This window comes from Panicum virgatum, chromosome 1K (genome assembly GCF_016808335.1).
Source record: "Panicum virgatum strain AP13 chromosome 1K, P.virgatum_v5, whole genome shotgun sequence".
Lineage (NCBI taxonomy): Eukaryota > Viridiplantae > Streptophyta > Magnoliopsida > Poales > Poaceae > Panicum > Panicum virgatum.
The window spans coordinates 35,757,977-35,783,121 of record NC_053136.1 but is presented as its reverse complement, the minus strand read 5'-3'; the positions used below and the strand labels follow the sequence as shown (position 1 = coordinate 35,783,121).

Here is a 25,145-nt window from a genome sequence, read left to right as displayed (position 1 = left end):
TGGCGCATCATATTCTATCTGCAAACATTATGCAAGTTGCTCTGTTTACTCTTTTTTTTAGAATTAGAGAATGATGACTTAACTGCTCCTTTCAAACACGGATGAAGATGGAAGTCATGCAGAGAGCGAAATGCTGAAATGTCCAGCTAGCTGAGGGGTTGATCAATCAGAGACAAGCTGAACAGGTTACATGATGTTGGATGCAAAACGATGCAGATCAGATGATCAGGTTGCCCAATGCGCTGACGCACCTCAACAAAGCAGTCTGCAGCCTGCATTGCAGAGTCTGGTAGAGGCTCCTTATGAACTATACAACCACAGCTGCCACATACAGTTGCTCTGCCTCTCCCTCCCCCTCCCCCTCCCCCTCCACTACTACTCTAGTTCTCAGTTCACCCCTACACCAATTACACAACTGGAGCCGGCACCGGAATCACTTTGATCAGGCCCGGAGCTTGGCGAAGAGGCTGCCGAAGGAGAAGAAGCTGGTCCTGGCCATGCCGCCGGATCCCGGCTCCGGCGCCCTGGCGACAGCGGCGGGGACGCTCCTGGCGTTGAGCATGACGGTCTGGCCGACCCGCCCCCGGAGCCCCTCGATGGTCTTCATGTCCACCGGCTGCCCGGAGGGGTTGCGCACGTAGAACACGTTGGTGGCCTGCCCGCCCACCGTCGTCACGTCGGCGCGGGTCACCGTCAGCCCGTGCTCCCGGAGCACCCTCGTCACGTCCGACAGCAGGCCCACCCGGTCCCTGCCGCACAGCTCCAGCGTGAAGCCCTGCATCCATGGCGGCGTCAGCTAGCGACAGAAAAAGATGTTGCGGTGGAATCAGATCAGATGAGCAGCAGGAGGTAGAAGAATCAGGCAGGCTGCAGGCACCTCGGACACTCGTCTGGAGATGGCCGCTTCGAGGCACCTGATCACCCTCTCCGCTTCGTCTCTCTGAAGCGTTTTGCCGTCCTTGCGGCGGATGTAGAGCTCCTGGATGCCGAAGTTGGCCTCCGACGAGACGGCGGCGTGGAACACGACGTACTGCATGTCCGTGAGCGTGCACACGATGTCGAACAGCAGCTTGGACCGGTCGCGGCACCGGACGTTCACCACCGAGTAGGACTTCTCCTCGCAGTGCTCCACCGTCACTACCGGCCGGCTGCCGCCCTCGCCGCCACCGGTCGCCGGCGCGCCGTCGCCGCCGTCGCCGTCCGCGTCCACGTCGGCGTGCATGAGCTGGTGCAGCCGCCGGTCCACGTGGTGCGGCGCCGACCCGACCGCGAAGCTGGCGAGCGCGCCCCGGCAGCCGTCGTCACCGCCGCCGCCGCCGCCGCCGTGGCCGTAGCCGCGGAGCACTTGCCGCAGCCGGGTCTCGATCCGCGACACGCGGCTGGGGTCGTCGATGGCCTGCCCCGTGGCCACGTCGTTCACGTACACCACGCAGGCGACGCGCATCCGGTGCGTCCACACCTCGGCGGCCAGCACGTTGCACTGGAGGTCGGCGAGCACGGCGAAGATCTCCGAGAGGAGGCCCGTACGGTCGGGGCCCTTGAGCTCGATGGCGGTGTGGTCGCCGATGGAGTGCAGGCCGACAGATCTCCCCGGCGAGTTGCTGCCTTTTGCGCCCAGCAGATTGCTCTCTGGACCTAAAGCCTGATCGACAAAGGGGAGAAGTAACAGTCTTCTTCAGTTCATTCTCTGGACTTTGCCAACTACTAAATTCCAATGATACAAAATCATTGTAAAATTTCCCAACCTTCTCAATGTACTTGATGGTCTTGTCATCAGTAACCTTCTGTCCTTGCTTATCGACGACATGAAACACTGCATCAAGTTGCAACATGGTACATAGGATTCGTCAGCCTCCTGAACGAAATGAGTTGCAACAGATGGTATGACGGGAGGCAGCATATATTATCTTAATCTTACCGTCCATGAACCACCCGCCATCGGAGGTGATGTAGGCCTTGAAGATGTGGAGGTCGAGGTCACTGAGGACCTGCAGCACCTCCAGCAGAATGCCATTCTTGTTCATGCTGTCAACCTGCAACCCGGAGGCGATCCGAAAGAGCTAGATAAATACTAAGGTCGAATGGTTCTATATATGGAACAGTGCCCCCCTCCCCCGTACGTGATCTGTCAGTGCAGCAGAAGAGATCGGGAACGCCTCCTACCTTCACCAAGGTGCAGTCACTGCAAGTGGTGTTGTCGATGCACACCCTGCAAATTTATCACTCTGTCTAAGTACACGAAGCAGCAAACGAGTACTGAAAGATTGGACCATGGGTTGAGAATTTCTCTGCAGCTGAGAGTGGAAGCCTGACCTTGGAGGGTTGATGCGCTGGTTGAAGTTCTCGTACTCCGGATCGAAGTAGGGCAGCATCCTCGCGGAGTCGTCGAAACCCTTTCCACTGAACACAGACAAACACACACATGAGCGGCAACGCCAGGCTCCCAATCTCTACATGTAATCGGCGATGCGAACCACGCGTGAGATATTCCCCAATATAATCATCGAGAGCAGAAGCTCCCGTCCAATCATCCAACGGATCGGAGAATCAACCATGGCGAAATTTCTCAGCAAAGAAGGCTGCCGGTGCAATCATTGCGGAGGGGAGAAGGAGATAACAAGCGTACCTTTCGCTAGATTCTTGTTTCAGTAGCCGGAGCTTGAGTTAAACGCCAACCCCGAGCTGCAGCGCCTGAAATAAAGCCATTGTTAGCAGCTGCCGATCATCTCGGAGGTCACAACAGCGAAGATCTCCGGTTGGAACGAATCCGAGCCGAGCAAAGTGGCAGATAATATATGCGCGCGCATGTGGCCACGCTTCGCGATAGACGCTGGGATCCAGGCCGGCGGGTAGCCTAGCCGCACGAACAACGGCGCCGGCCGGACCGGACCGGGCGAATTATTGGCGGCGACCGGGATCCAATCCCGGAGTGGGGCTGCCCACTGCCGGTGGCCACCGCGGAATAGGCACCGAGCGAGGAATCGCGAGCCCCACGTCAGGGGTGACCGGGCGCGCCGCGAAAAGGAAATGCCTTTGGGCCGGGCGGGGACAGGCGCGGTTCCGTCGGGCGCGCCCGGGGTCGGGGGGGGGGGGGGGGAGATCAAGGATTCGCTGCTGCTCCGGCTAGCCGTCGATGCGGCCGGGGACTGAGGTGCGGGCGGAATCGTAGGAGCCTCAGATCAGAGGGGGCAGAGGCAGCGGTACCTGACCTGTGGGTGGCCACTGGCTTGCAGAAGCAGCCGCGTAATACTGGCACGTCTTTCTTGACCGTACGCGTCCAGAACTTGTCCATTCCTGGCAAACCGTTCTCGGTCCATTTCTGGACTGCGTACAGGAACGGCAGCACTTGGCAGGAAGGGGAGGACACATGGACGGCGACGGCCAAGAGGGCAGGAGGGAGGTGCGGTGGCAAACCCATCTGGGAATGGCAGCTAGCGAGTAGCGACCGTGGGCAAGGCAGAGATGATCTCTTCGGCTACAGAGAAGTGCCGAGTGCAGCGGCCCCCCTGGCTCTGGCTGGCGGCGTTCGCCGTCGGGGAATCGGGGGATGGGCCCACCCCGCGAGATGGAGGTGGAGGGAGGTGGCGGGACCGTCCTACCCCGCGGCCGTCGGATGACGATGCTGCCGCCGCCGGCCGCCTGTTCACACCTAGTATCGCCTATGCTGTGCTAGGTGCTAGCCGCCGCCGCCGCCACCGGCCACCTCTGCCCGTCCGCCCTGCTCTTGTGCGGCGCGGGTGGTGGACGCTGCACTTGCCGCGCCATCTTTATCGGGTTGCCCTTCGCCGTCCTCTCTCTCTCTAAAAATCTGTTGGGTTGGAGCTAAAAAACGGGGGGCAGATCGGTCTATGCCAAATAGTACGACGACGGCACGAGCGAGCATTTGCTTGAACGGGGGGCAGAGGAGGGAGGGAAGGGACGCCAGGGGAGGGAGAATCAAATCGAGAAAAGGAATAATGGTGAAAGGGAGGGAGATATGGGTGGGCGCAACGGAGGCGCAGCAAGATGGGGCCTCGCGCTCGCGCCGCCTCCTACTCGTAGCAACTTGCATTCAGACGACGCAGGAGGGCGGGCCAGAGTCACTCACCGGTCACCACCTCTGCATACGCCGCCACTTGACGCCTCTCTCTCCAGAGAGGAGAAGCGTTATATAGGCCCTCTAAATGCTAGATCTAGGCACACAAGCACCTCACCACCCTCACTCCTCGCAGGAAGGAAACAAAACCGTTGGCGCGGCGGTGCACGGGAGATAAAAAGCGGTAGGTGGTGTGCGACAAGCGGTGCCAGGTAACCATAGCGTCCGCGGCATGGTGTTGGTAGATTGTACAACTACGTGTGACGTGGTTGTCGTCGATCTGACATCCTAGATCCGCAAGGTGTGATCACACGGTTCTCGCGTTTGTGACAAACTAACTCTTTCAAGATTTTCGCAGTGTTGCACGAGCGACAAAAAGCTGTAGGTGCTGTGCGACAACGGATGCCAGATAACCACGACGACGTTCAAATGCGGTTTTTCTAGATACTACAACTAATTATGATGTGGCTATCTCAATCCTAGCATCCCGAATCCACAAGATATTTTGAAATGTTCTCCGTTCGTAACAAGCAATACCAAAAAAAGTTAGCATATTTCTGTAATGGTATATCTCTTGGAGACAGATCTTGAAAATAGGGATGAATCTAGCGGGAGGGTCTCTAGCCCCCCCTACCGCCACTGGACCCATGGAGCCCCCTCTAAGCTTTCCTATAATTTTTTCATAGATGCACTGCTAGAGACTGAAGTTGTCTAGTGATGGAAGAAAGTCCCTCTAACAATTGTCCTGGATCCATCACTGCTTGAAAATGGTAGGTGCCGGGCATGCATGCCCTTATTTATTACCGGTGCTCATATGGCACTCTCCCAAATTTAGAGGAAAGAAACAACCGTCGTTGGTGCGGCATTGCATTGCATTGCATGCGCGAAAAAAGTTGTAGGGAGTCTACGACAAGCAGTAGTGCCAGGTAATCACAACGCCCGCGGCAGGATGTTGATAGATGTTACAAGTAAGCAAGATGTGGTTGTCGTCGTGGCAACCCAAATCTGCAAGATATATATGCTATACATGTTTGTAACAAAAAGCAACTAGAAATGCTGTATCTGCATAGCTGGGGATGCGGGTGTAATGTGCAAAAACTACGGTTTTTTGCGCATATACATTGCACTCCTACACGGCAAGAAGATTTCCCGGCAAAAACACGTCATATGTGATTACACGGCAAGCAAAAACAACTTATAGTATGTCGTACCGTAGCTGTGTTTATTTTGATATCCCGTGTAGTGGCGGACGCAGAGTTTCAACTTAGGGGAGGCTTGGTTCTTCCTCCTCTCTATCTCCACTCATTTCTTCACCTTTTTTTCTCTTTTTCTCTCATATTTCTCCTTTAATTTCAATGGAGGTTTTGGGCAGTAGGGGGGTTAGAGCCCCCTAGCCCCCCTTAAATCCGCCCATGATCCCGTGCTATATCATCATGTCTTATTGCCAAGTAATTCACCAGCTAAACTCACAAGTTTTTTCCTCTCATTTGCTCTATCTATTGTACAGGAATCATATACATCTTCCAGAAATTTTTTTTCCCACTTTCCACTGTTTGAGAAAAAGGGAAGATAAACAAACAATTTCTCTCCCTTCCCCTAGTCGTGCAATTCGCAATTTTTTTTATCTAGACCACCATCTCATCTCCATCCTCTAGCCACCCCTCCGCTCCCTCGTCTTCCTGCTCCGACCGCCCCTCCGCACCCCTGCCCCACCGCGTGCCGCGTCCCCACCCAGCATCCCACTGTCGCGCGCGGCTGCGCCCACCCCACGTGCTCCCCACCGGGCCTGCCGCTGCAGGGCGGGCCCCACCGCCAGTGCCTTCGGCCGCGCACCGCTCGCCGCCATTGCCGGAGAAGAAGTCGAATTGAAGAAAAAAATATTAATCTAGATTTTGATAAATGTTGAATATATTCTTTAATTTTGAGATATTGAAATGGTTTGTAAAAAATGTTGAAGGTAGTATTTTTCAATATGTTGATGTGTGTGTTTTTGAAATATGTTAAATCTACTATTTCAAATGTTGAACTATTTTTCCTAAAATATTGAATCTATTTTGGGTCTAATGGGCTTTATAGATACATAGTTTATACATTTTCCGGAAGTCATATAGGAGCCCCCTATTATAAGGACAAGTCATAAAGTATTATAGCTAGGTTTACTCTGATAGTTCTCACGTATTTGGTGAAATTCAATTTTTATATTTGGTTTCCAAATATAAGTATGCTCGGGGTGACTGCATTTATTATCCTGGTATCTATTATCTTAATACAATAGTGTTAAAAGAAGTCACAATGTTCGCCGAGAGAGTCTAGAAATTCTCACGTTAATCAAAAAAAGAGAAAGATATACACCGTTGGATTTTATGAAGATCTAACGGTTTAGGCTAGACTGAAGATTCCATATCCAATACGTCATGTCAAATATCAAATATGATAAATAAATAAACAACTATATTTGAAATTTAGACAAGAAGCCAAGAACGGAAAACAAAGTTCTGCATGACTTAGCTTATCGTATGTACAAGGGACTAATAATACGAGACGGACATGCATGTAAGTTTTGTTTTCCAAAATACGTGTGAGCACAAGTGGAGATTATTCCGCCAACCAACAACCCTAAAGTTCAGTGAAAATATGTGTGGGCCAACAAACAAGCCTAAAGTCCAGATGTCACTGCCGAACAAACTAGAGATATCCCTGGCTTCTCTCTTGAGGTGGTTGCAGTTGCAACGGAACGGCTATGCTCAACGCATGGGTCACACCCTTATCTCTGTTGTCTGCCGTTGCCTATGTAAGGCCTCTAGGTTCTTAAGTACAAGTTTTTTTTCTATCGTGGAAGATCTCAGAGGAAACAGCTATGAGTCCGACCATGAAGAGGACTCCATAGATGGTGACGACACAAAAAAAGAAAGCAGCACCTAATAAATACATATATAAATTCATTTTATTTAAAAAATATATTTTTTCCTTTGCTAAATTAAAAAGTGTCTTGCTGGACCTAGATTTTTAAGTTCCCACGATAACCAAAAATATTTCTGTCTATCGATAATCCTTTTTTAACATTGTGATCAAGCATAATGATGAAGAAGTTTAATTCGGTCGCATCATCTTGCTGGTGCACTAAAATAATAAGAACAAAGCGCGTGCAGTACAAAGCATCCACTACATGGCTCAAAAGTTGCAAGGAGAAAAGAAGAGTAAGACAAGAGAAAAAGCAAATGCATTTCATTGCATAAACAAACCCCATCAAATAATTGAACTTAGAATTTTGTACAAAGAACCAAACATCCAAATTGAATTGTGGCCGCTATGGCGCTGCCTCGCGAGCAAGAGGTTACTACACCACAACCGCACACTTATACATTTTCACTAAGAGTCAGTAATTCAACGAACCGAATTACAACTAATAGCTTGCCATAATAATTTGTTGAATGATGCTCTGACGTTAATTTTGGTTGTGGTGTAGTGAGAGCTCCATGTTCGATTAGGCATAGCAATAGCATGGTACCAAAAAGGAATTGCAGGATGTGACTAGCAACACTAACATGCAAAGCTGCGCTTGACCAAGGCTTTAACTAGCCGAGAGAAAACCAGACTCTTGCGGTGCTAGGCGGATTGGATCAATAGCATGTTTCTGAGAGAAAATCAGACTATTCTAGCAATTTTTGTTACAACAAACGTGGATCACTAGAAAGCACTTATGGAAGGCAACACATATTGTACTTACAAGTGCACAACTTACAAACTAGCTAATTATATGGATAGCTTCAGTGCAGATCACCTTGATGCAATGATGGTTCACATGCTCGAATCATGATTTTAACTGATGTTTATGGCACATATGCTTCCTATGACAAGGAATACTTAATTACAGTTTTCGCTATCCTAGGAGGCACACCTCAAGGGCATATGATTTCTGGAATTGAAGCTTAAACATTGTGAAAAATTGCTTATTGCCATATCTTCGAACTAAAATGTTTCAATTATTTTTTACACTAGCTAGAGCCTATATAGGATGTCTGTCCCTGCACTATGGATGTGCAATGGAGGAAAACATTTGCCAAGTTGTACAATATATATTGTGAAATAACATTTGGAGGCATGACTGCATTAGTGTGTTGGCCATAGAGAAAAGCACAACTTATAATAGAAGCAACGTATATGGAACTACGATAAAAAGAAAATAGAGAAAAAGATAGCATGGGTCAGATCCCAAGATGGCCGGATAATGACTACCATAGAAAAAAAGTAGTGTTTTGTTAGCCCCAAAAATATTTATTAGCCAAATAACAGCATACGGAGAAGAGTCGCATTCCAAAGAAGCAATTTCAATCTAGAAATCAATGAGCCAATAAGAATCTCTAGACTTTAAAAGTGCAACAATAACACGGGTATGAAAATTAGCGACATGTCAATGATAGCACAATGGTGCAGCCATGTCATAGGCACGATATGATCTCAACCCATTCACCGGGTTGAGTATTACCCTAGGCGGACTACATTGTTGCTATTACAAAGCATGATGATCACCACTAGCGACAATAATAAGCATTGTGATTTGTCAATGGCTGAGAGCTGAACAATTTAGGAGAGAAAGAAAGATGATGCAATCACGCTAGAGTATTGATGCGATTTAGAAGAAAACATCTAGAGAAATTGATGTTTGACATGCACGCAGTATGTAGCAAGCCATAGGTAGTGTTTGACCAGATGAAACTACATGCACGGTCAGGGGTCCATATTCAATGACCGTGGTATAGGCGTATAGCTATACCTATACAGGAGCAGCATGCATATAGGGTGATTGGAGGACAATGAAAATAAAGTATATTGTTACTTCTAGTGGTATATATTGAACAACACACCTATATCTTTTTTTCTAAAAGTCAGTAATAATTTATCATGCATTGTATCTAAAATACGTACTCGAGACAAAAATCATATATCACCAGCAAAAAATAAAAAATATTCATATCACAAATAAATATTTAAATATTTATTGACATTTAGTAAATACAAAAGATGTGTTTCTATACAAGATACTCATTTCTCTCCTAATAAGCTGGTTCCAAAAAACAATGAAAAAACTATATAGATGGCACCGTTGGTTGTACTTTTTAGGACAACAGTTATAATAGCATGTCTAAATAAAATTATTCGCATCTTTTAATTTGGAGTAAAAAAACTAAATTTTGTAATAAAAGAACTAGGTACCCGCACTATTTGCGCGGGCCACCTTGCTAGTTATTTAATATTTTTAAGTTTTAATCAAACTACTGAATACAAAATTCCACGGTAAATGTATAAAAAACTTTATTTTTGCTCCATGGGTTCTTTCCTAGCTCCTTTTTGCGGCGAACTGAATGGGACTAATATGTGGCTTCTTTTTGCGGCGAATTGAATGTCACGATCCTAGCTCATCTTATATATATGATGCCAGATGGAGTGACTAAAATACGTGAATGGCACACAAAATTCAAGCTACGAAATGAACCCCCTTTTTTTGCAAATTTGAGCTAGTGCGCCTGTCACTATTAGCCTGGTAGGGTAAGCATCTCTGAAAACAAGACAGGGTATGCATTCTAAATTAGCTTGTTGTGTCGCAAAAGAGAAATGTATGGACACAATAGAGATGGATTATTCCATGGCTGACATAGGGCAAGATTCATGAGAGAACAATGCCCTGAGAATGATTTTGAAGTCAACTTTGTTTGTGCCCTAGTTCTTTTTTCTCTCGAAAAGAATATAAAGGTCATGCGTGTACGTCGTCCCAGCAGCTGATACAGTAGTGAAAGAACATAAAATGCAAGAGAGGTCTACCTGGCGCTGGCAAGATCAGCACAACTTGTGTTGTGGTCAGAATCAAGTACAGGGCACAAGAGATGCGTGCATGGAGCAGGATTATATTTATGACATGGTAAGGTCCAGATAGATGTGGACCGATGTGAAGGATTCGGATTCCATCGCCATTCTCCAGTACAGATCATGCGCCCCCGGTGCCCTTGATGCATGACCATCCACTTGTGCACTATATATTCAGATAGGCTTTAGCGAGCGGAACTTTTTTTCTTCAATATAAATCTTGTGAAACTTATCTGGACAATTGAGACAATAAGCCATGGTCTTCTGCACACCTTTACCAAAGATTAGGCTCACGCACAGACGCACTTTCTCTTTCTTTTCAAGAAGCACCTGTGCATTTCTCCATGAAAAGAAGAAGAAGAAGAAGAAGATAGACCCGAAGGAAAAATTGTCGTTTATTCAGGCATTGTACTTCAGTCAGAGCTTCCTGCGCAAATCTGTTTTCTCCATTCGAATCCTCTCCACGACTGCACGTCACATCTTCCTTTTGGCTCCGGCAATGGTGCCATGGTGTAGGCGTGAAAGGGTTTAACCTGACACATGCCCGGTCCTTCGGGACAAGATCAATGCCTCCTGAAACATGTAGCTGGTTGGTGCTTCGTCAGACTTCATCTTACCAAGTAGTAGGCAAGTACTACGTGTGACTTGTGAGATGCCCGGACCTGGGCTCGTTGCATATACTGCTGGAGCAAGGACAAAATGGGGGATGACGCAGCAGCACACCAGCGGCGCCAAGCTTTGGGACGTAGCTAGCCGCCTGCTAGCCCCTGCCTCGGAACGCCACTGAACCTCCTCCTCTCCTTTTCGCCTCGCCCTGATCGCCCTCCTCCCCCTTTCCATCGCCATCGCACGCGACACAAGGGGCCCTCCTCCTCGCCAACATTGGGCCACTGTCTGGCCCCATCTGGAGGCCACAAAGCGGACTTGGCGTTGCCAAAAAAAAAATGAACTCTGTCTCTTTGTTGAGAATTGCAAGACCATATATATGGCATCGTTTCGTTGTTGTAGCAGGCAGATCATGATAGCCCAAGAACACCCGATGCAGATGCCTTGGTTGCCTGATGGCGCCTCCTGATGGCCGTGCGGCGACAGCGGCTCTGATCGGCGAGCAGACGGAGCACAAGAAGATCCCTCGCCTTCGATTCGTACTGATCGATCTGCGGTTTGGCTACTAGCTGATGAGCTGTTGTGGGCCTGCTAGCTTCAGGCCAGGCCGAACAGTTCAGTCAGGCTCCCATATGCTGGCCGCATGCCCAGACAAAGTGCAGGGGGCGTCATGCTGTTGCTGAATATTACTTCAGCACACGCGGACATTTGTAGCGTATGCGTCAAATCTCTGCGTCTTCGTGATGAGACTTGGCTTGCCTCTGAATTTTGCATCAAGATGGTCTCTGCATCAGCTTCAGTGCCGAGGGTGTTCTGGCGAGCTGCCAAGATAGACAGGCAGGATATCAATAGATTCAGAGACTGTCCGAGCCATTGAGGCCCTGTTTAGTTCAATTGCAAAAAAAAATTTGCGAAAGAATCTTCCTAATTTAAAGTACTAAATGAAGTCTATTTACAATTTTTTTGCACAAATGAGTTGTAAATCACGAGACGAATCTAATGATGATAATTAATTCATAATTAACGAATGATTACTATAGCATCACTGTTGCAACTTTGCAACTTTGATTGAACTTGTTGTTGTCTGGGGGCCAATGGCGTCATGACCAATCATTGGACCAAAAGGAGTGGCCACCGTTGAGGTACTTCCAAAAGTTTCTAGGATTCAGAGAATACCTTGCTACTCCTCGGTGGCTGTGTTTAGGCCCCGTTTAGTTCCCACCCCATAAACCCTGTAAACGCAAAAAAACCGTCACATCGAATATTTTGACACATGTATAGAGTACTAAATTAATTCTATTTACAAAACTTTTTGCATAGATGGGCTGTAAATCGCGAGACGAATCTAATGAGCCTACTTAATCTATGATTTGCAACAGTGATGCTACAGTAATCACCTGTTAATTATTGATTAATCATGGATTAATTAGCATCATTAGATTCGTCTCGCGATTTACAACCCATCTGTGCAAAAAGTTTTATAAATAGACTTCATTTAGTACTTCAAATTAATAAGATTCCAACACAAAAAAAATTTGCGCTTGAACTAAACAAGGCCTTAGATGCGAAAAGTTTGCGAAAAGTGAAGCTGAAAAGTACTGTAGCACTTTTTATTTGTATGTGGTAAATATTATCCTACCATGGGCTAACTTGGCTCAAAAGATTCATCTCGCAACGTACATCCAAATTGTGCAATAAGTTGTTTTGTTTACCCACATTTAGTGTTCCATACATGCGTCATTTGCTATATTTAATGTTTCGATGTGATTTCGATGTAACGAAAAGTTTGGAAAGTTTGGAGAAACTAAACACAATCCGTATGTGCTCTATTTTCCGAATGCTCGTCTTTTAAGACGAGAATAGCAGTATCCTTCTTGTTTGATTGCTTGTGTTGCTATGTGAGTGAATGTGGAGAGAGAGACGTAGAAGAACACAAGGTAGTTTAAGAAGATATTGGAATTGAGCCTGCACATACTTTATTGTGTTGTTTGGTTGTTTAGCATAGCGAAAATTTCTATGCTTACTAATGATATTTAAAAGACTAATGATATTTAAAAGAGTAAAATGCACTAGAGGTCCATCCACTTGTAAGAGGGTGTCACTTAGGTCCATCAACTTCGAAATTGCATTTCCAGGTCCATTGTAACACGCAGGTGTTAATCACCTGTAATTAGGGTTAATCATATGTTTAACATGACGATTAGTGCTAATGTTAATCATGTAAAGGCTTTCAATAAAGTTTGTTAGTACTTTAACACATGAAATGACAAGTTCTTCAAATTACAATTTTTAAACGTTTAATTTATATTTCAAATTGTAACAAACAGGTTTAAAAATAAATTTCAAACCGTTGCTTAAATGGACTTTTGCCCAGAATCAATGTTATAGGTTTTCGAACGATGAACAACTTTCGTGTTCAAAATTTACCGAGTTGCCACACAAAAGTGGGAGAAAATGTTGAATTACGAAGCGTATAGGACATTTTCAAATGCACTCAAGTTTTAAATTTTATCTTTCAAACCATTGTTCAAATGAAAATGTGCCTAAAATGAAAGTTGTAGATCTCAAAATTTTAAGCAAGTTTGGTATTCAAAAGTTTTTCATTTAAGGCCATGAAGATGGAGAAAAGCCGAGTTTACAAAGTGGACTTTGAAACTTTGAGTTATTTACGAAACTGCCATCACCACCATCTCTCCTTTTCTCGTCGTGACGGCGTTGCACGCCGGCGAACGTTGGGGACGGCGCCCCGTCCTCTGGCCAGCCACGCGCTGCGCCCCCGTCCAAACCTGCCTTCGCGCCCCTGGTATTCGCCCAAAACCGCCCCTAGCACCCCACACGTCTGCCACGCGCCCCTGCTCGCCATGCCACTGCACGCCATCGCCGTGCTCATCCGCCGCGTCGTTGCCTCGTAGCTGCTCAAGCCGTCCTCATCCTCTCCCAAGCCAATTCGAGTTTCTCCTCTCCTCCTCGCGCTAGAGACAGAGCTCGAGCAACCCTGCCCTCTGCAGCTCGCGAGCGAGCTCGCCGTCGCACCAATGGCGCTGCCGCCCACGGCCACCACGGTGCCCCGCGCCACCGCCCTCTCCTTTCCCAAATCAAGCATCCCATCACAACCACCGCCTCCCAACAGACCTCCCAAACCTGGCCGCACCACCCCTTCGCCGCCGGAGTGACGCCGCCGCGGCATAGAGCCGCCGCCGGCTGCCTGCTCCCGCAGAGCCCCACCCTCCGGCCTCCTCCTGCCCCAACGGAGCCCGGGAACGGGATCCCTGCATCCCCGCGGTGCTCACCGGCCCAAGCCCGCCACCCCTTGCCCGTCGGAGCGCCGCCGTCGTCGAGCACCGCCGTCGAGCACCGCCATCGCCGGCCGCTGGAGCTCGTGGAGCCGCCGCCTCCGGCGTTCCCAGCCCGCACCGAGGGTACCATGAGGTATCCCCCGACCCCCTCTAGCTCCTACACCCCTCCCTCGCCGCCGGGAAGCACCCCATTGCCGGAATCGAGCTCCCTGAGCCTCCTCTGTACCAAAAATCGCGACCAGGGACCTTGTGCGAGAATTAGAACTTTTCCAGGGGGTTTTCTGCGAAGTCTGTGACTCAGATGAATAGTGTCGTGCTGGACCTTTTTGATTTTTTAGCTGCAAACTTTGGAAAATCATAGTAAATCGTAGAAAAATAAGAAAAATGCAAACTACAATTTCTTGGATTCCTTGCTCTAAGATCTAAAACTTTCCTTACAGGTTGATCTTCAGTTTCTAAATAGTTTTTGTTCTAGTTTAAATGTTATTTTAAGTAGTTGCAAGCTTTGAAAATGCATAGTAAATAGTAGAAAAATGGTAAAAATGTAAAACTAGTTGGGTTAGCTTTGTTTTGGTATGTAGAGCTTAGGAAAAATATTTAACCTGCTGTTTGTTTAATGTTTTTATGATGTATAGATTTAATCATGGTTAATGCTTGTTTACGCTTTTCTATTTAATATCTATAGTTATGGATGTTAAAAAATTATGGAATTTATGCAATAGCTTACTCTTTGCATGTTTAGTTCACTGTAAAAATTCAGAACTAGAAGTTATGTACATGTTTGAAAATCTATTTTTGTTCAGTTTGTCTTGTTGAGGCTAAAATAAATACTTTATGTTAGCAATAAATGTTGGTAAATTGTTTTTACACTCCTTAGCAGTATTTTTATCATGCGAGTTAATCTGTGCTATTAGATCCTTGCTGCATGTCAAGTTGTTGCATTTGTTTGGTTCCTAGATATGGTTTTCATTTTGTGTGTTGCTAAGAGGTGCTTCCCTACATGTTAATTTCGGTAGCAAATTCTTGTTCCTGTGTAAATCTTGTTAACCCTTTTAGGACCAGAATATGGTTTGTGTTTATTCATCTTGCTTATGTTTGCTTGTTGAGTTAAATAAAATCTATAGTTAATCCTTCTTGATTTATAACTTGACTTTTCTAAATGAATTTACTAATGGTTTTTGGAAGGAAACACTTCGGGCTAAAATAAATTGAATGAACTCTCGTGTTGTAGCACCAATCCAGTTTGCCTTTTGAGTGTGTATGCGGTGCTTACTCGATAAATGATTGCCCAGTCATGTCTTTCTTCTAAATCATAGCGCATTGCATTGCATCATGTTCGTGCCCATCTAAGCGTGACTTTGTGCCTGCCCTGCTTGTCCTTTTTGTGGTATCGTCTACTGCACTTCCATGAATTCAAACATCTACCTTGGTGCATATCATTTAGATATGCTAGATGTACAATGCGTGGACGTGGAGCCCGTGCTGACGGAACCGAACCACAAGACGGTGTTGGGTGGACACATCCTGAAGAGAGAAGGACCCGCTGGAGCAACTGACGACCCGGCTCAAAGTCGGAAGGGCCCAAGGCCTTGTTAGTACTAACACTAGCTTAGTGTTACTCCAAGGCAAGCCCCGGAGCATAACCTCTAATTTCAGTATTCAATGTTTATTTAAGTATTTGTGCATTTATGTTTTTAGGAGTTGTATGGAACCCTAGTATGCATGTTTCTCCCTAGGTACCCATGAGTCTATACTAGTATACAGGTATCGTTAGTATTGCCATGCTTAACTAGGATTCGGTAGAAGTCGAGTGATTCCTATCACTCGCGCGCTTTAGGTTTTTGTTACTTATGGCAATGTGGCTTGAGAATGAATCAATGAGGAAAGAGAAATGGAGACCAGGCGGAGATGATTTTGGTTATGGATATGTAATGGATGGAAAGTAAGCCTCCGCCTATGTCGATTGAGGACCGTACCGTTGTTGGCAGTGTTGACCGAGTTGGAACAGTACTAACCACATGTCGGAAGTTGGAGGTAGTCGAAACCGGTAAGCTAATTACCTGATTTACAACGATACTTTGAACTGCGACCTGCTACTCTGGGAGTGGTATGATGGCGGGTGATGGATTGTATGTCACCTTCGGGTTCTCTGGGAGTTCGCTGTGAGGGGCACATTCACCCGGGTTTTGGCAGGCGTGGTTCAGACATCGGGGTAATGATGGGAACAATTGACATATGTGGTCCGGCGTGGCTGCACGTGTCGTGTGAGTTAGGTCCACCTTGCAAAGTTAAATCGGATCGATTCACCGTCTCTCTCGGTTAAGAGAACCTTGGTCACTTTGTCACATCGTAGTAAAGGTTTGAGATAAGAATAGAAAGGTGAGCATATGAGATGTCTGTGGTTTTCTGAAAAGATAATGTGATCAATCATGCGTGCTCTAGATGTTCAGGCAAATCTAGTTGGTACTTGATAAACTTAAATTGAGCTAAAATATTGAAAGTAAGGATCCAATTTTTAGTAGCTTTCCAGCAAATAAACTCCAGAGCCAGATGCCTTGCATGTCTAGGAGTCGGCTACGTATATACCATAGTCGGGTAAGACTTGCTGAGTATTAGTATACTCAGGGTTTGTTGTCACCCTATTTTCAGGTAATTGATGCTGGTTGGAGCTAACCAGGATTCACATCGGTGGGCTCAATGTGACGTCCTCATGTCTTCGTAGTATCGTGGTTTTTGAATCAAACTTCTATTTAAATTCCGCTGCAGGTTGAACTCTGATAACTTTTATTCAAACTTATTTGTAAAACTCTGCATATTAGCCTTAAATTTGAGAACTTTTGTCTGCTTGTAATCATTTGTACTCGTCTTCGTGTGAGACTTCCAGTGTTTTTCGATCCTTAACCCGACAGACGTCCGGATTATACCGTTTTAAGTGTGTGGTAACTTGATTAACCATTAAGATGATAGTTAGCGCACTTAAACTGGTTTAATTTGGGCGATTCTGTTACATCCATAAACTTGTAATTTGTCTCACTTAGGTCCACAAACTCTGAAACTCCATTTCTAGGTCCATAAACTTGTAATTTGTGTCACCTAGGTCCATACCCCTGCACCTAGCCTTCATGCACTAATATCGCATCAATTTGAATCTACACGGTGCTCACATGTTGCTAGACTAGGATTTGAACCCGGCTTTGAATCAAGAGCATAGGAAGAGGGCACGTGAGGGATGAAAGGCTTATTTTGGAGGTTATTGACATGTACTAGAATTCAAAGGGGAGCTTACGAACTGCCATTGGTGAGTTATGGAGCTTAGATCTAGATATGACCTAATAATATGGGTGAAAAGGACGATGATGGCTTGGGATGATGACTCAACCATATGTGTGCTGCGGTAGGGGATATTATGTCCTATGTGGCGTAGGTAGCCGAATATGGTGGCACCAGGTGTTGTGGCGAAAAATCTTGTGACGAAGTTAAACTTAGGTCAATTCAGAGTGGTTCTCGGTGAGAGGTTGAAAGACTTTAGTGAACAACGATATCGGGGCGACCTTTGTGGGCATGTCTGTGACTATACGACTGCTCATGGATGGAGTTTATGATCTAAAAATACATTTTTGGAGTTTATGGACCTAAGTGGCACAAACTACAAATTTATGGACCCGAAAATGCACCTTCAGAGTTTTTGGACTTATGTTTTCAAAATTTATGGACCTAATTGACACAAATTACAAATTGATGGACCTAAAAATGTAATTTTAGAGTTGATGGACCTAAACGACACACCCTTACAAGTTGGTGGACGTATGGTGCATTTTACTCTATTTAAAAATTGCAAAATGTTGTGAAGTATTTGTGGCCAATTACCCAACGAAGTGTAGACTGTTCATACTCTAACATACCTCAACGTGCAGACATGTGTCATTTTGGTTATCCCAGAATGTTTGGAAAAGCTAAAATTGAGTACTAAACTTCAACACATAATAGTACTCATGCACATGCTAAAGTTTTTGAATCAGCCCATTCCATTAGCACTTCCATCTGAAAAAGTTAATGCTAAAGTTTAGCACTTTTGCCAATTAACACTTCATCCAAGTATGACCTTACTAATCTCTGTCGCACGTGTGCCACTCAACTTTGGTCTTCCAAAATAGAGGAGCCGAACTGACTTTGTTGCGAAACAGGGCCCAACAGCAGTCGCGGATGCACGAGTTTTGCAGATGCCACCCTGGGCCTTTCGAACTAGTCAGAAACCAGTCCTCTGCCCCTCTCCCCTCCCCACCAAAACCAAAAACCCTACGGCTTCCTTCGCCGGCTGCAGGCTCCGGCGGCAGAGCCGCTGAGATCCAGGAGCTTCTCCGGCGAGGGGGTTTGCTCCTGTCTCAAGCCCTCTCCAGGCGCTTTGTTCCACAGGTGATCTTTTATTCCCACCACACTTCTCTACCCCCCGCGTAACTGCACGCAGCCTGTGCGATTTTGGATGCCGATCTATGTTCGTAGTTTGTGGGTAGAATTCGAGAATTGTACTGCATTGATCTTGTGTTATGAGTCGGAGTTGTACGCTGGAATTTGATTTTTAGGGCCTTAGGTTTTAGCTTTGGGAAGGTAGCATTGTAGCAAATGCAATGACCGGAACGCTGAAACTGCACGGGAGTGCACACTGGAATATTCTTGTTTTCATTGTTCGTCTGTCACAATGTTGGTTCAATCCGGGGCAAAATTCTCTATCCCATGTGGCAGTGTCAGGATTTTACCAGGCTATTTCAGTAGGTTGAAGCTTCGAGAATTCAAAACCTCTTAACTGCAGAAATGGGGATTAACGATCAGTGAAGCAGCAGGGTCAATGAAACTCTTTCTTTCTGATCTTGTCCCCCCCCCCCCCCCCCAAAAAAAATTGTTGGTACTATTCATGTTACAGTTACACATATTTTTGTCAGAGCAATTGACAATCATACTACAAGTTTAGTTAGTGCAAGATGTGTAACCACTAACCAGGGAATGAGGGGAAATCAGTTGGCGTGATGGGCTGAATTCAGCCCTATGCTGGAAGTAGCCCAAGGCTTCATTCATCATAGTCTTTTTTGAAACGGGATCATTCATCATACTCAAGGCTCAGAAATTTGCAGTGTCAAAACTAAACTTAGTTTAGGCTTCCCACCAAGCTAGATGCTATATTGGTGGCAAAAGGACAGTTGGTTGAAACCAAGTATCGTGATGGCTCGATGGGCTTGATTGTTTGAATGGAGCTGTGCTTTCAGCGAGGCTACGATCATATCAAACGCACTGAAAGGACCAATTGTCCTATTCACGTAACAGTGTAGTATTTAATGTGGCCTTTTCTATAACTGTTCGAGCTTCTTCTAGACTTTTGGTTAAAAAATCTAGCTTTGGTGAAACTTTTCCGTGATTTAATAATAATTAAAATGTGGCCATGTACGGGTGCACTCTAGCGTAGTTTAATTTCTCCACGGTCATATAGTGTTAATGAAATGAGCTCAGCTTAGCTATGCTTACAAAGAAAAGGTACTTTGCATTTCTTCCGACATGCTTGGAGCCTTGAAGGTTACATATACAATTTTTACATGTTTCCTCAGTTTAATACAAACAGAATTAGCTAGCACAGTTGCATAAAAAAATTCTATTTACCTGTAGCATGCCAAATATACACAAATAACTGTTCAGAACTCTGAATGCAACAGAATGTCAGATTGTCTCTTTCATGGATATACTGATGATTTATGCAACAGAATGTCAGATTAAATAAATCATCTGTAGTTAGGCAAGTTCAATCATAAAGTTCGTCTATCGCAATGATTTCCCTCTTAAATGTCGACTGCTAATTAAGTTCAACAACGTGGAATTCACGGGTAATGTTAGGAGGGTACCTAAGCTCTGATACTTGTTGCACGACGTGCTAGCCCCCTATATTTATGAGTTGTACTCTTACCAGAACCAATATGGAATTGTCCCAACTCTCGGAAACTGTGACAAGGTAAACGCTGTATGAATTAAGCTAGTAAGTGAGCTAATAAGATGTGTACTTTGAAGTGAAGTCAGGGGCCTACTTGGGAGTTAGGCATGTGTCCTCTTCAAAGTGTGGGGTAAATGATGTTAATATGGACCATCTCAACTGTTGATTTTATCATTAGCATCTTTATAGGAGGTAAATTGATCTCTACTGCAGATACGAACTAAGTGCCATGTGTTATCAGTCGATGTATTATTTTTTAATCATTGGTTAAAGGTTCAAGTGCTTACCAGACTTTAGCTAAAAGGTGCTCTTACCAGTGAAGGATATGAGTTGGGTTTTTTTAGGTTTACAAAGTCACGAATTACCCTGGCGCATTTTTGTGTAAAGATAGTTCTCTCAGGATTCATGAACGTTGCTACTGAATTATTATCATGATAATGTAATTCATTCAAGCAGGAAGAACGTTGGAAAAATATCTTAACTGAAGATACTGAACTAACATAGGGACTTCCGAAGCACCAAGTATATGGCACCTCTGATAAGATCCTATTGTCACAATTCTTTGTGTACTGGATTTCTACGAAATTCACGCATTTGTGCTATGCCTCTACAAATTGTACTTGGTATGTTCAGTTCTATGTTCTTATCTCTGCATTGATGCTTTATATTTGTATTTTGATACTCTTTCATTCTGCATGATAAACAATTGGTAAACTGCACATCTAGTATAGGTATAAGAGTACAATTAAATTTTCCCAAGATATGTACACTTTATGGCTTTTAATTTCTTATTGAGAAAGTAGACGTGGTATGCATATGTGGGGATTATGGGTTAATGTAAATGCTATGTCTGGTGGTAAACTTCCAGATTCTAGGCTCTCTCCTTTCAGCTAAAAGTCTGTTACATTCCTAAAAAAAATGAAAGAACAATCACAATGATAACAGATACAAACCACTACCATAGCTATAATTAATCTTTTGCTATTTTTCTTTGAAGTGTCCCCGTTCACTTTATATGTCGATCATCTTTACCATGTCTGCTGATGAATCAGAATAGGTAGGACAATAGGACATATATTAAACCATTAAGATGCGAATTAACAACTTCAACCAGTACAAGCTTTAGCTATAGAGAGGAAAGCTCTATGTTCCTCACACCACTTAATTAGTGTGAAATTCCTTAATAATTGTGAGTTGTACGACTGAAATTTGTGGGTTAAAACCCATGTCAGCTAGATATCTTGTAAACAAGGCTATGTTAAATTATCCAGATGCTTACAAGCAGAAACTTCTAGTTTTTTTTAAAAAAAAATACATTGAGTTAATGTGTATTGACTCCCGCGATTAGTGATCTAAAGACATCCATTAGGTGATGAGTAGCCAATCAGGGCTTTGGACGGCTTCAGTTTTGCAAGTTGGGTGTGTTTATGGATGCACTGCATATATGGTGCGTACTATTTCCCACACGCAAGCTTGCCTTGTGACCACGTAGATGTAAACAATCATATGATCTTGAAAGCTTATCTTATTGATAGCAGAGATGGACATATGCTTGCGTATGCTCCACCCACCTTCTCTTTTCATGATTTCTGTTAAATGGAAGCATCTCAATGTTGCCTTGTACTTCATTCGTGGGTGAAACTGAAACACCATTTTTTTTTCCACATAGATGCAACGATAAGTTTGGGAGAAAGCAACAATCTTCTGGCCATACTTCTACATCAGTCTCCTAACTCACAAGTAGCAAGCAATGTTCCGCATGCAGCAAGTAAGTCAAAGTAAACCACCAAATGCTTCAGAAAATTAGCTGATCTTTAGAGCATGGCTAAGTGATTTGTGTTCACACACATATGACACATGTCACGGCGGTTATCAGAGACAAAAGCTCAACCTTTATACCTATTGCTTGCATGATAGTTAATTACATTGTAATGATTTAGGATAGAGTGGATTAAGTTCGATGCCTATCAGGCCATCTGAATCATACATAATGCAACTTGCAACCACTTACGTAGATATCACCATCACAGTTTAATTAAATGGCTTGATAGGCATAGGACCTACCGTCAGCACTACTTACTAGCTAGGGTTCTAATTATTTGGCAGACTCACTTCATCATAGTCATCTAGCGACAAAAACACCTCATCTAAGCATGAAAGCTCCGTGCCCTCGTCATGGAAGCTCACTTGCGAACCGCAGCTCGACTCGAACACTCTGCATATCACCCAGTTGTTGGACTCCTGCAAAGATTAGAGAGGTTTTGTACCCCAGTCAGTTGCTGCATGTATAAGCTGCTGACTGCTGTGAAGCAAACAGGATATCACTCACCGTGCTCGAGTGAACTCTCTTCCTTTGGGATTTCCTGCTGGAGCTCGAGCTGCTTGATGAGGTGCTGCTGCCGCTGACATTATACCCTCCATCTTGAAGGTGGTACTCATGCATGATCCAGTTAGTTTTGAAACCCTTGGAAGGTTCGCCGGTGCAGAAGATGAGCGTCTTCTTCAGGCCAACAACACAGCCACTGCTTGTCACTGTTTCATCAGCACCAATAGGGCTCCAGTACCCATTCGGTGAAATCCTGCTTTGTGCCGCATGGCTGAAGAAATACCACTGGTTTCCAGCTTGCAGTGCAGTGCCTTGGCGGATTATCTTTTATCAGTACATGATATTTACCATGAAAGTAGAGAGGTGGATGAGAATGCAAACCATTCAGTTCCCACGGGCTGTAGTGTTGCAGAAGAACTGTTGGGATGATGTCAGGGCGGCATGGGAGGTTGGCCGCTTTGCGACTGAGGAAATGGATGACAAGATCTTCATCTGAGGGGAAGAAGTGGAAACCTGGAGGTAGGTTAGTGGCTCCTCCCATGCTAGCAGTGCTAGCAACTTCGCTCTAGTTTATGCGAGCTGCGGCGGCGAAGAGGTTGAAAGGGGATGGGATGAATGTGGAGTAGCAGTTCATGCTAGTCATGGTGACGGGGTGGTAGTCTTATAGGAAGCATATGAGTGTGTTGGGCTGCTAGCTCGTTGAAGAGAGGGAGAGACGTGCAAGTCAAGGAGTGCTGAGAGGATTTTTAGAAAAAGTCACATCGGATACTGTAGCACAATGTAGCACTTTTCGTTTTTTATGGTAAATATTGTCCTACCATGACCTAACTAGGCTCAAAAGATTCGTCTCGCAACATACATCAAAACTATGCAATTAGTTTTTTTATTTAACTATATTTAGTACTCCATGCATGAGTCATTTGCTATATTTAATGTTTCGATGTGATTTCGATATGATGGAAAGTTTGGAAAAATTGGAGAAGTTTGGGATCTAAACACACCCTAACACAAGGAAAGAAACGCCCGGTACGCCTTTCTCCCCGTCCTTTATTTCTTTCGTGGATGGAGCTAATGATACTATGAGGAGACAATTGCCGGATCATGATGGAGTCCTATCTGCCCCTGCTGTGCAATGTGCAGTAGAATGTAAAGTTTATTGATTTTGAACTGAATGAATCATTGCCCTCTAACACAGTTTTTTATTAATTAGGTCAAGAGGTTTGATTTCAAAAAAAAAGCTTAGGCAGCAATGATTGTGATGTTTGCAAGGTCGTCCAATAATGGTAGATTGGTAGTATTGGACTGGTAGCAGCATGCACTACCCTGTATTCTCCTGAGAAGAGTAAGTCTATTGCAGTTACATTTCACAACGTTACTTGCACTGCTGCACAACTTTCTAATCTGCTGGTGAAGCTCATCAGCTTGCTGCTGGACCAGCTACAGCCCATGGTTACATAAAGTGCCGGCACCCCAAGCCATAGGTACTCTGTTGCTGCCGCAGCTAGCTAGCCCTGCTGGTGCAGGGTGACGACCGCACTCCTCCCCCATGTCATGCAATCGTCACCCATTCTGAAGCCCCACGCTCCTTCAGAGTTCTTCAGATTGTTTTTTTGCTTTGGAAAAGAAGAGTTCTTCAGAAATACAGGAGCGGCATCACTTGGTGAGGAAGCAAGCAAGCAACCCCCAGCAACATTCTGCTGCCGTCCCCTGTTTTCTAATCTGCGTGTGCATGCATGCTGATGCTGCCCCGTCAAAGGGACACACCAATCATCACTTCAAATAATTCCAGGTATCGGATCAACTGGCCAAATTGTATCTCGTCTTTTGCAGGGCCTCTGCCATCATTGTAAGGCTAATTACAAGCTGCGCGAAGCAAGCTAAGATCTTGCCTCCAATGGATCTCGCTCAAGTTGCGCCGCAAGTGGTAAGAACCCCGGCCCTTCTCCTACCGCTAGCTCCTGGCAGTAGAGAGATCATCAAGGGCTCATGAGCAGCAAGAATGGGAGGGGAGACATGCCTGGCCATTCTTGAGTAGTAATATATGCCGGATCGCCTGCGATCAGGACGCTGCTTATCCTCAAGACGAATCATGGCCGCCGAATCTTCCAGCAAGTACCCTAGCTAACCACCACCTCTCCCTGCGCTCCCAGAAAAAGATCCGGCTCCACCATTCCATGGTGCCCAATCATCCCCCTCACTCCCCACAGTGTTCCCTGCAGGCACCTCCTCCCTTTTCCCCTTTGCCTTTTGGGCGGGCGCCTCATGCCTGCTCTCTGCTTCTTTATGGCAGGCCATGGGAGACTGAAAGGGAGAAATCAGAAGATTAGGCTCGAGCCCACCACCGGCGCCGGTGGTCGTACACGTGAGGGAGGCGACCTAACCCCCGGCCGGCGGGGGCTTCTTCTCTGGTTCTTTGGCGCCATCCGCGAGCGGTGACGTGCTCGTGACGCAGTTCTGCGCTCTTCAATCTAGTGTCCGCTCCACCGCATCGCCGAGAGCAGGGTCGGATCCTCGGAACGTGCGCGGATGCCCACGCGCGCAGGGGAGGGAGCTATAGCTTTTGCAGCTCTGAAGAAGTCGGGTGGGTGCCGATGGAGGTGAGATCACGTACGGTGTACCAGCTCCGCGCAGGACTCTGAACTCATGCTATTTTGTTCTGCAAGTCTGAAGATACCCCCATCAAAAAGAGAGCCTGAAGATGCCCATCTCGTGTGGTGATGTTTCGTTTTGCAGAATGCAGGCTGTTTTGAGAGGGCTTGATGAAAATAAGCTTAGTTTTTTTTTAAAAAAAGCTGAAGTTGCAAGCAAGCTGATAGATTCTGTTCCAGTCTTAGCAGCCGTGAAAGGGAGAGGAGAGGACGTCTCTAAAATTGCAGCATCCGGAGGGTCCGCTAGAAAAAGTTTCTCATCCAGAAACATGTGGCGTGAGAACTGAACTTGGTCCTAAGATGCAGATTTGGTTGCTGAATTAAAAAAAAAACTTATTAGGTTTCCTTCCAGCAAGCAGGG

General features: G+C 45.5%; 2 protein-coding genes across 3 annotated transcripts; both read right to left on the bottom strand.

The window, feature by feature from the left end:
* Positions 1 to 123: 123 nt before the first annotated feature.
* Positions 124 to 3,071, bottom strand: LOC120704591 (ACT domain-containing protein ACR3-like). 2 transcript variants are annotated; one of them, XM_039989047.1, is made up of 7 exons: positions 2,627 to 3,071; positions 2,314 to 2,400; positions 2,164 to 2,209; positions 1,919 to 2,033; positions 1,746 to 1,813; positions 878 to 1,642; positions 124 to 775 (listed from the first exon to the last, which is right to left on the bottom strand). In XM_039989047.1, exons 2-7 carry the CDS (start codon positions 2,370 to 2,372, stop codon positions 443 to 445), a joined length of 1,386 nt encoding a protein of 461 aa, XP_039844981.1. In that variant the 5' UTR covers positions 2,373 to 2,400; positions 2,627 to 3,071; the 3' UTR covers positions 124 to 442. The 2 variants fall into 2 exon arrangements, with proteins under 2 accessions (XP_039844981.1, XP_039844987.1); XM_039989053.1 differs by having other exon boundaries at positions 2,121 to 2,209; positions 2,627 to 3,067.
* Positions 3,072 to 21,742: 18,671 nt separating this feature from the next.
* Positions 21,743 to 22,832, bottom strand: LOC120704582 (NAC domain-containing protein 104-like). Its single transcript, XM_039989035.1, has 3 exons — positions 22,518 to 22,832; positions 22,140 to 22,447; positions 21,743 to 22,051 (listed from the first exon to the last, which is right to left on the bottom strand). Exons 1-3 carry the CDS (start codon positions 22,675 to 22,677, stop codon positions 21,902 to 21,904), a joined length of 618 nt encoding a protein of 205 aa, XP_039844969.1. The 5' UTR covers positions 22,678 to 22,832; the 3' UTR covers positions 21,743 to 21,901.
* Between the last annotated feature and the right edge of the window lie 2,313 nt (positions 22,833 to 25,145).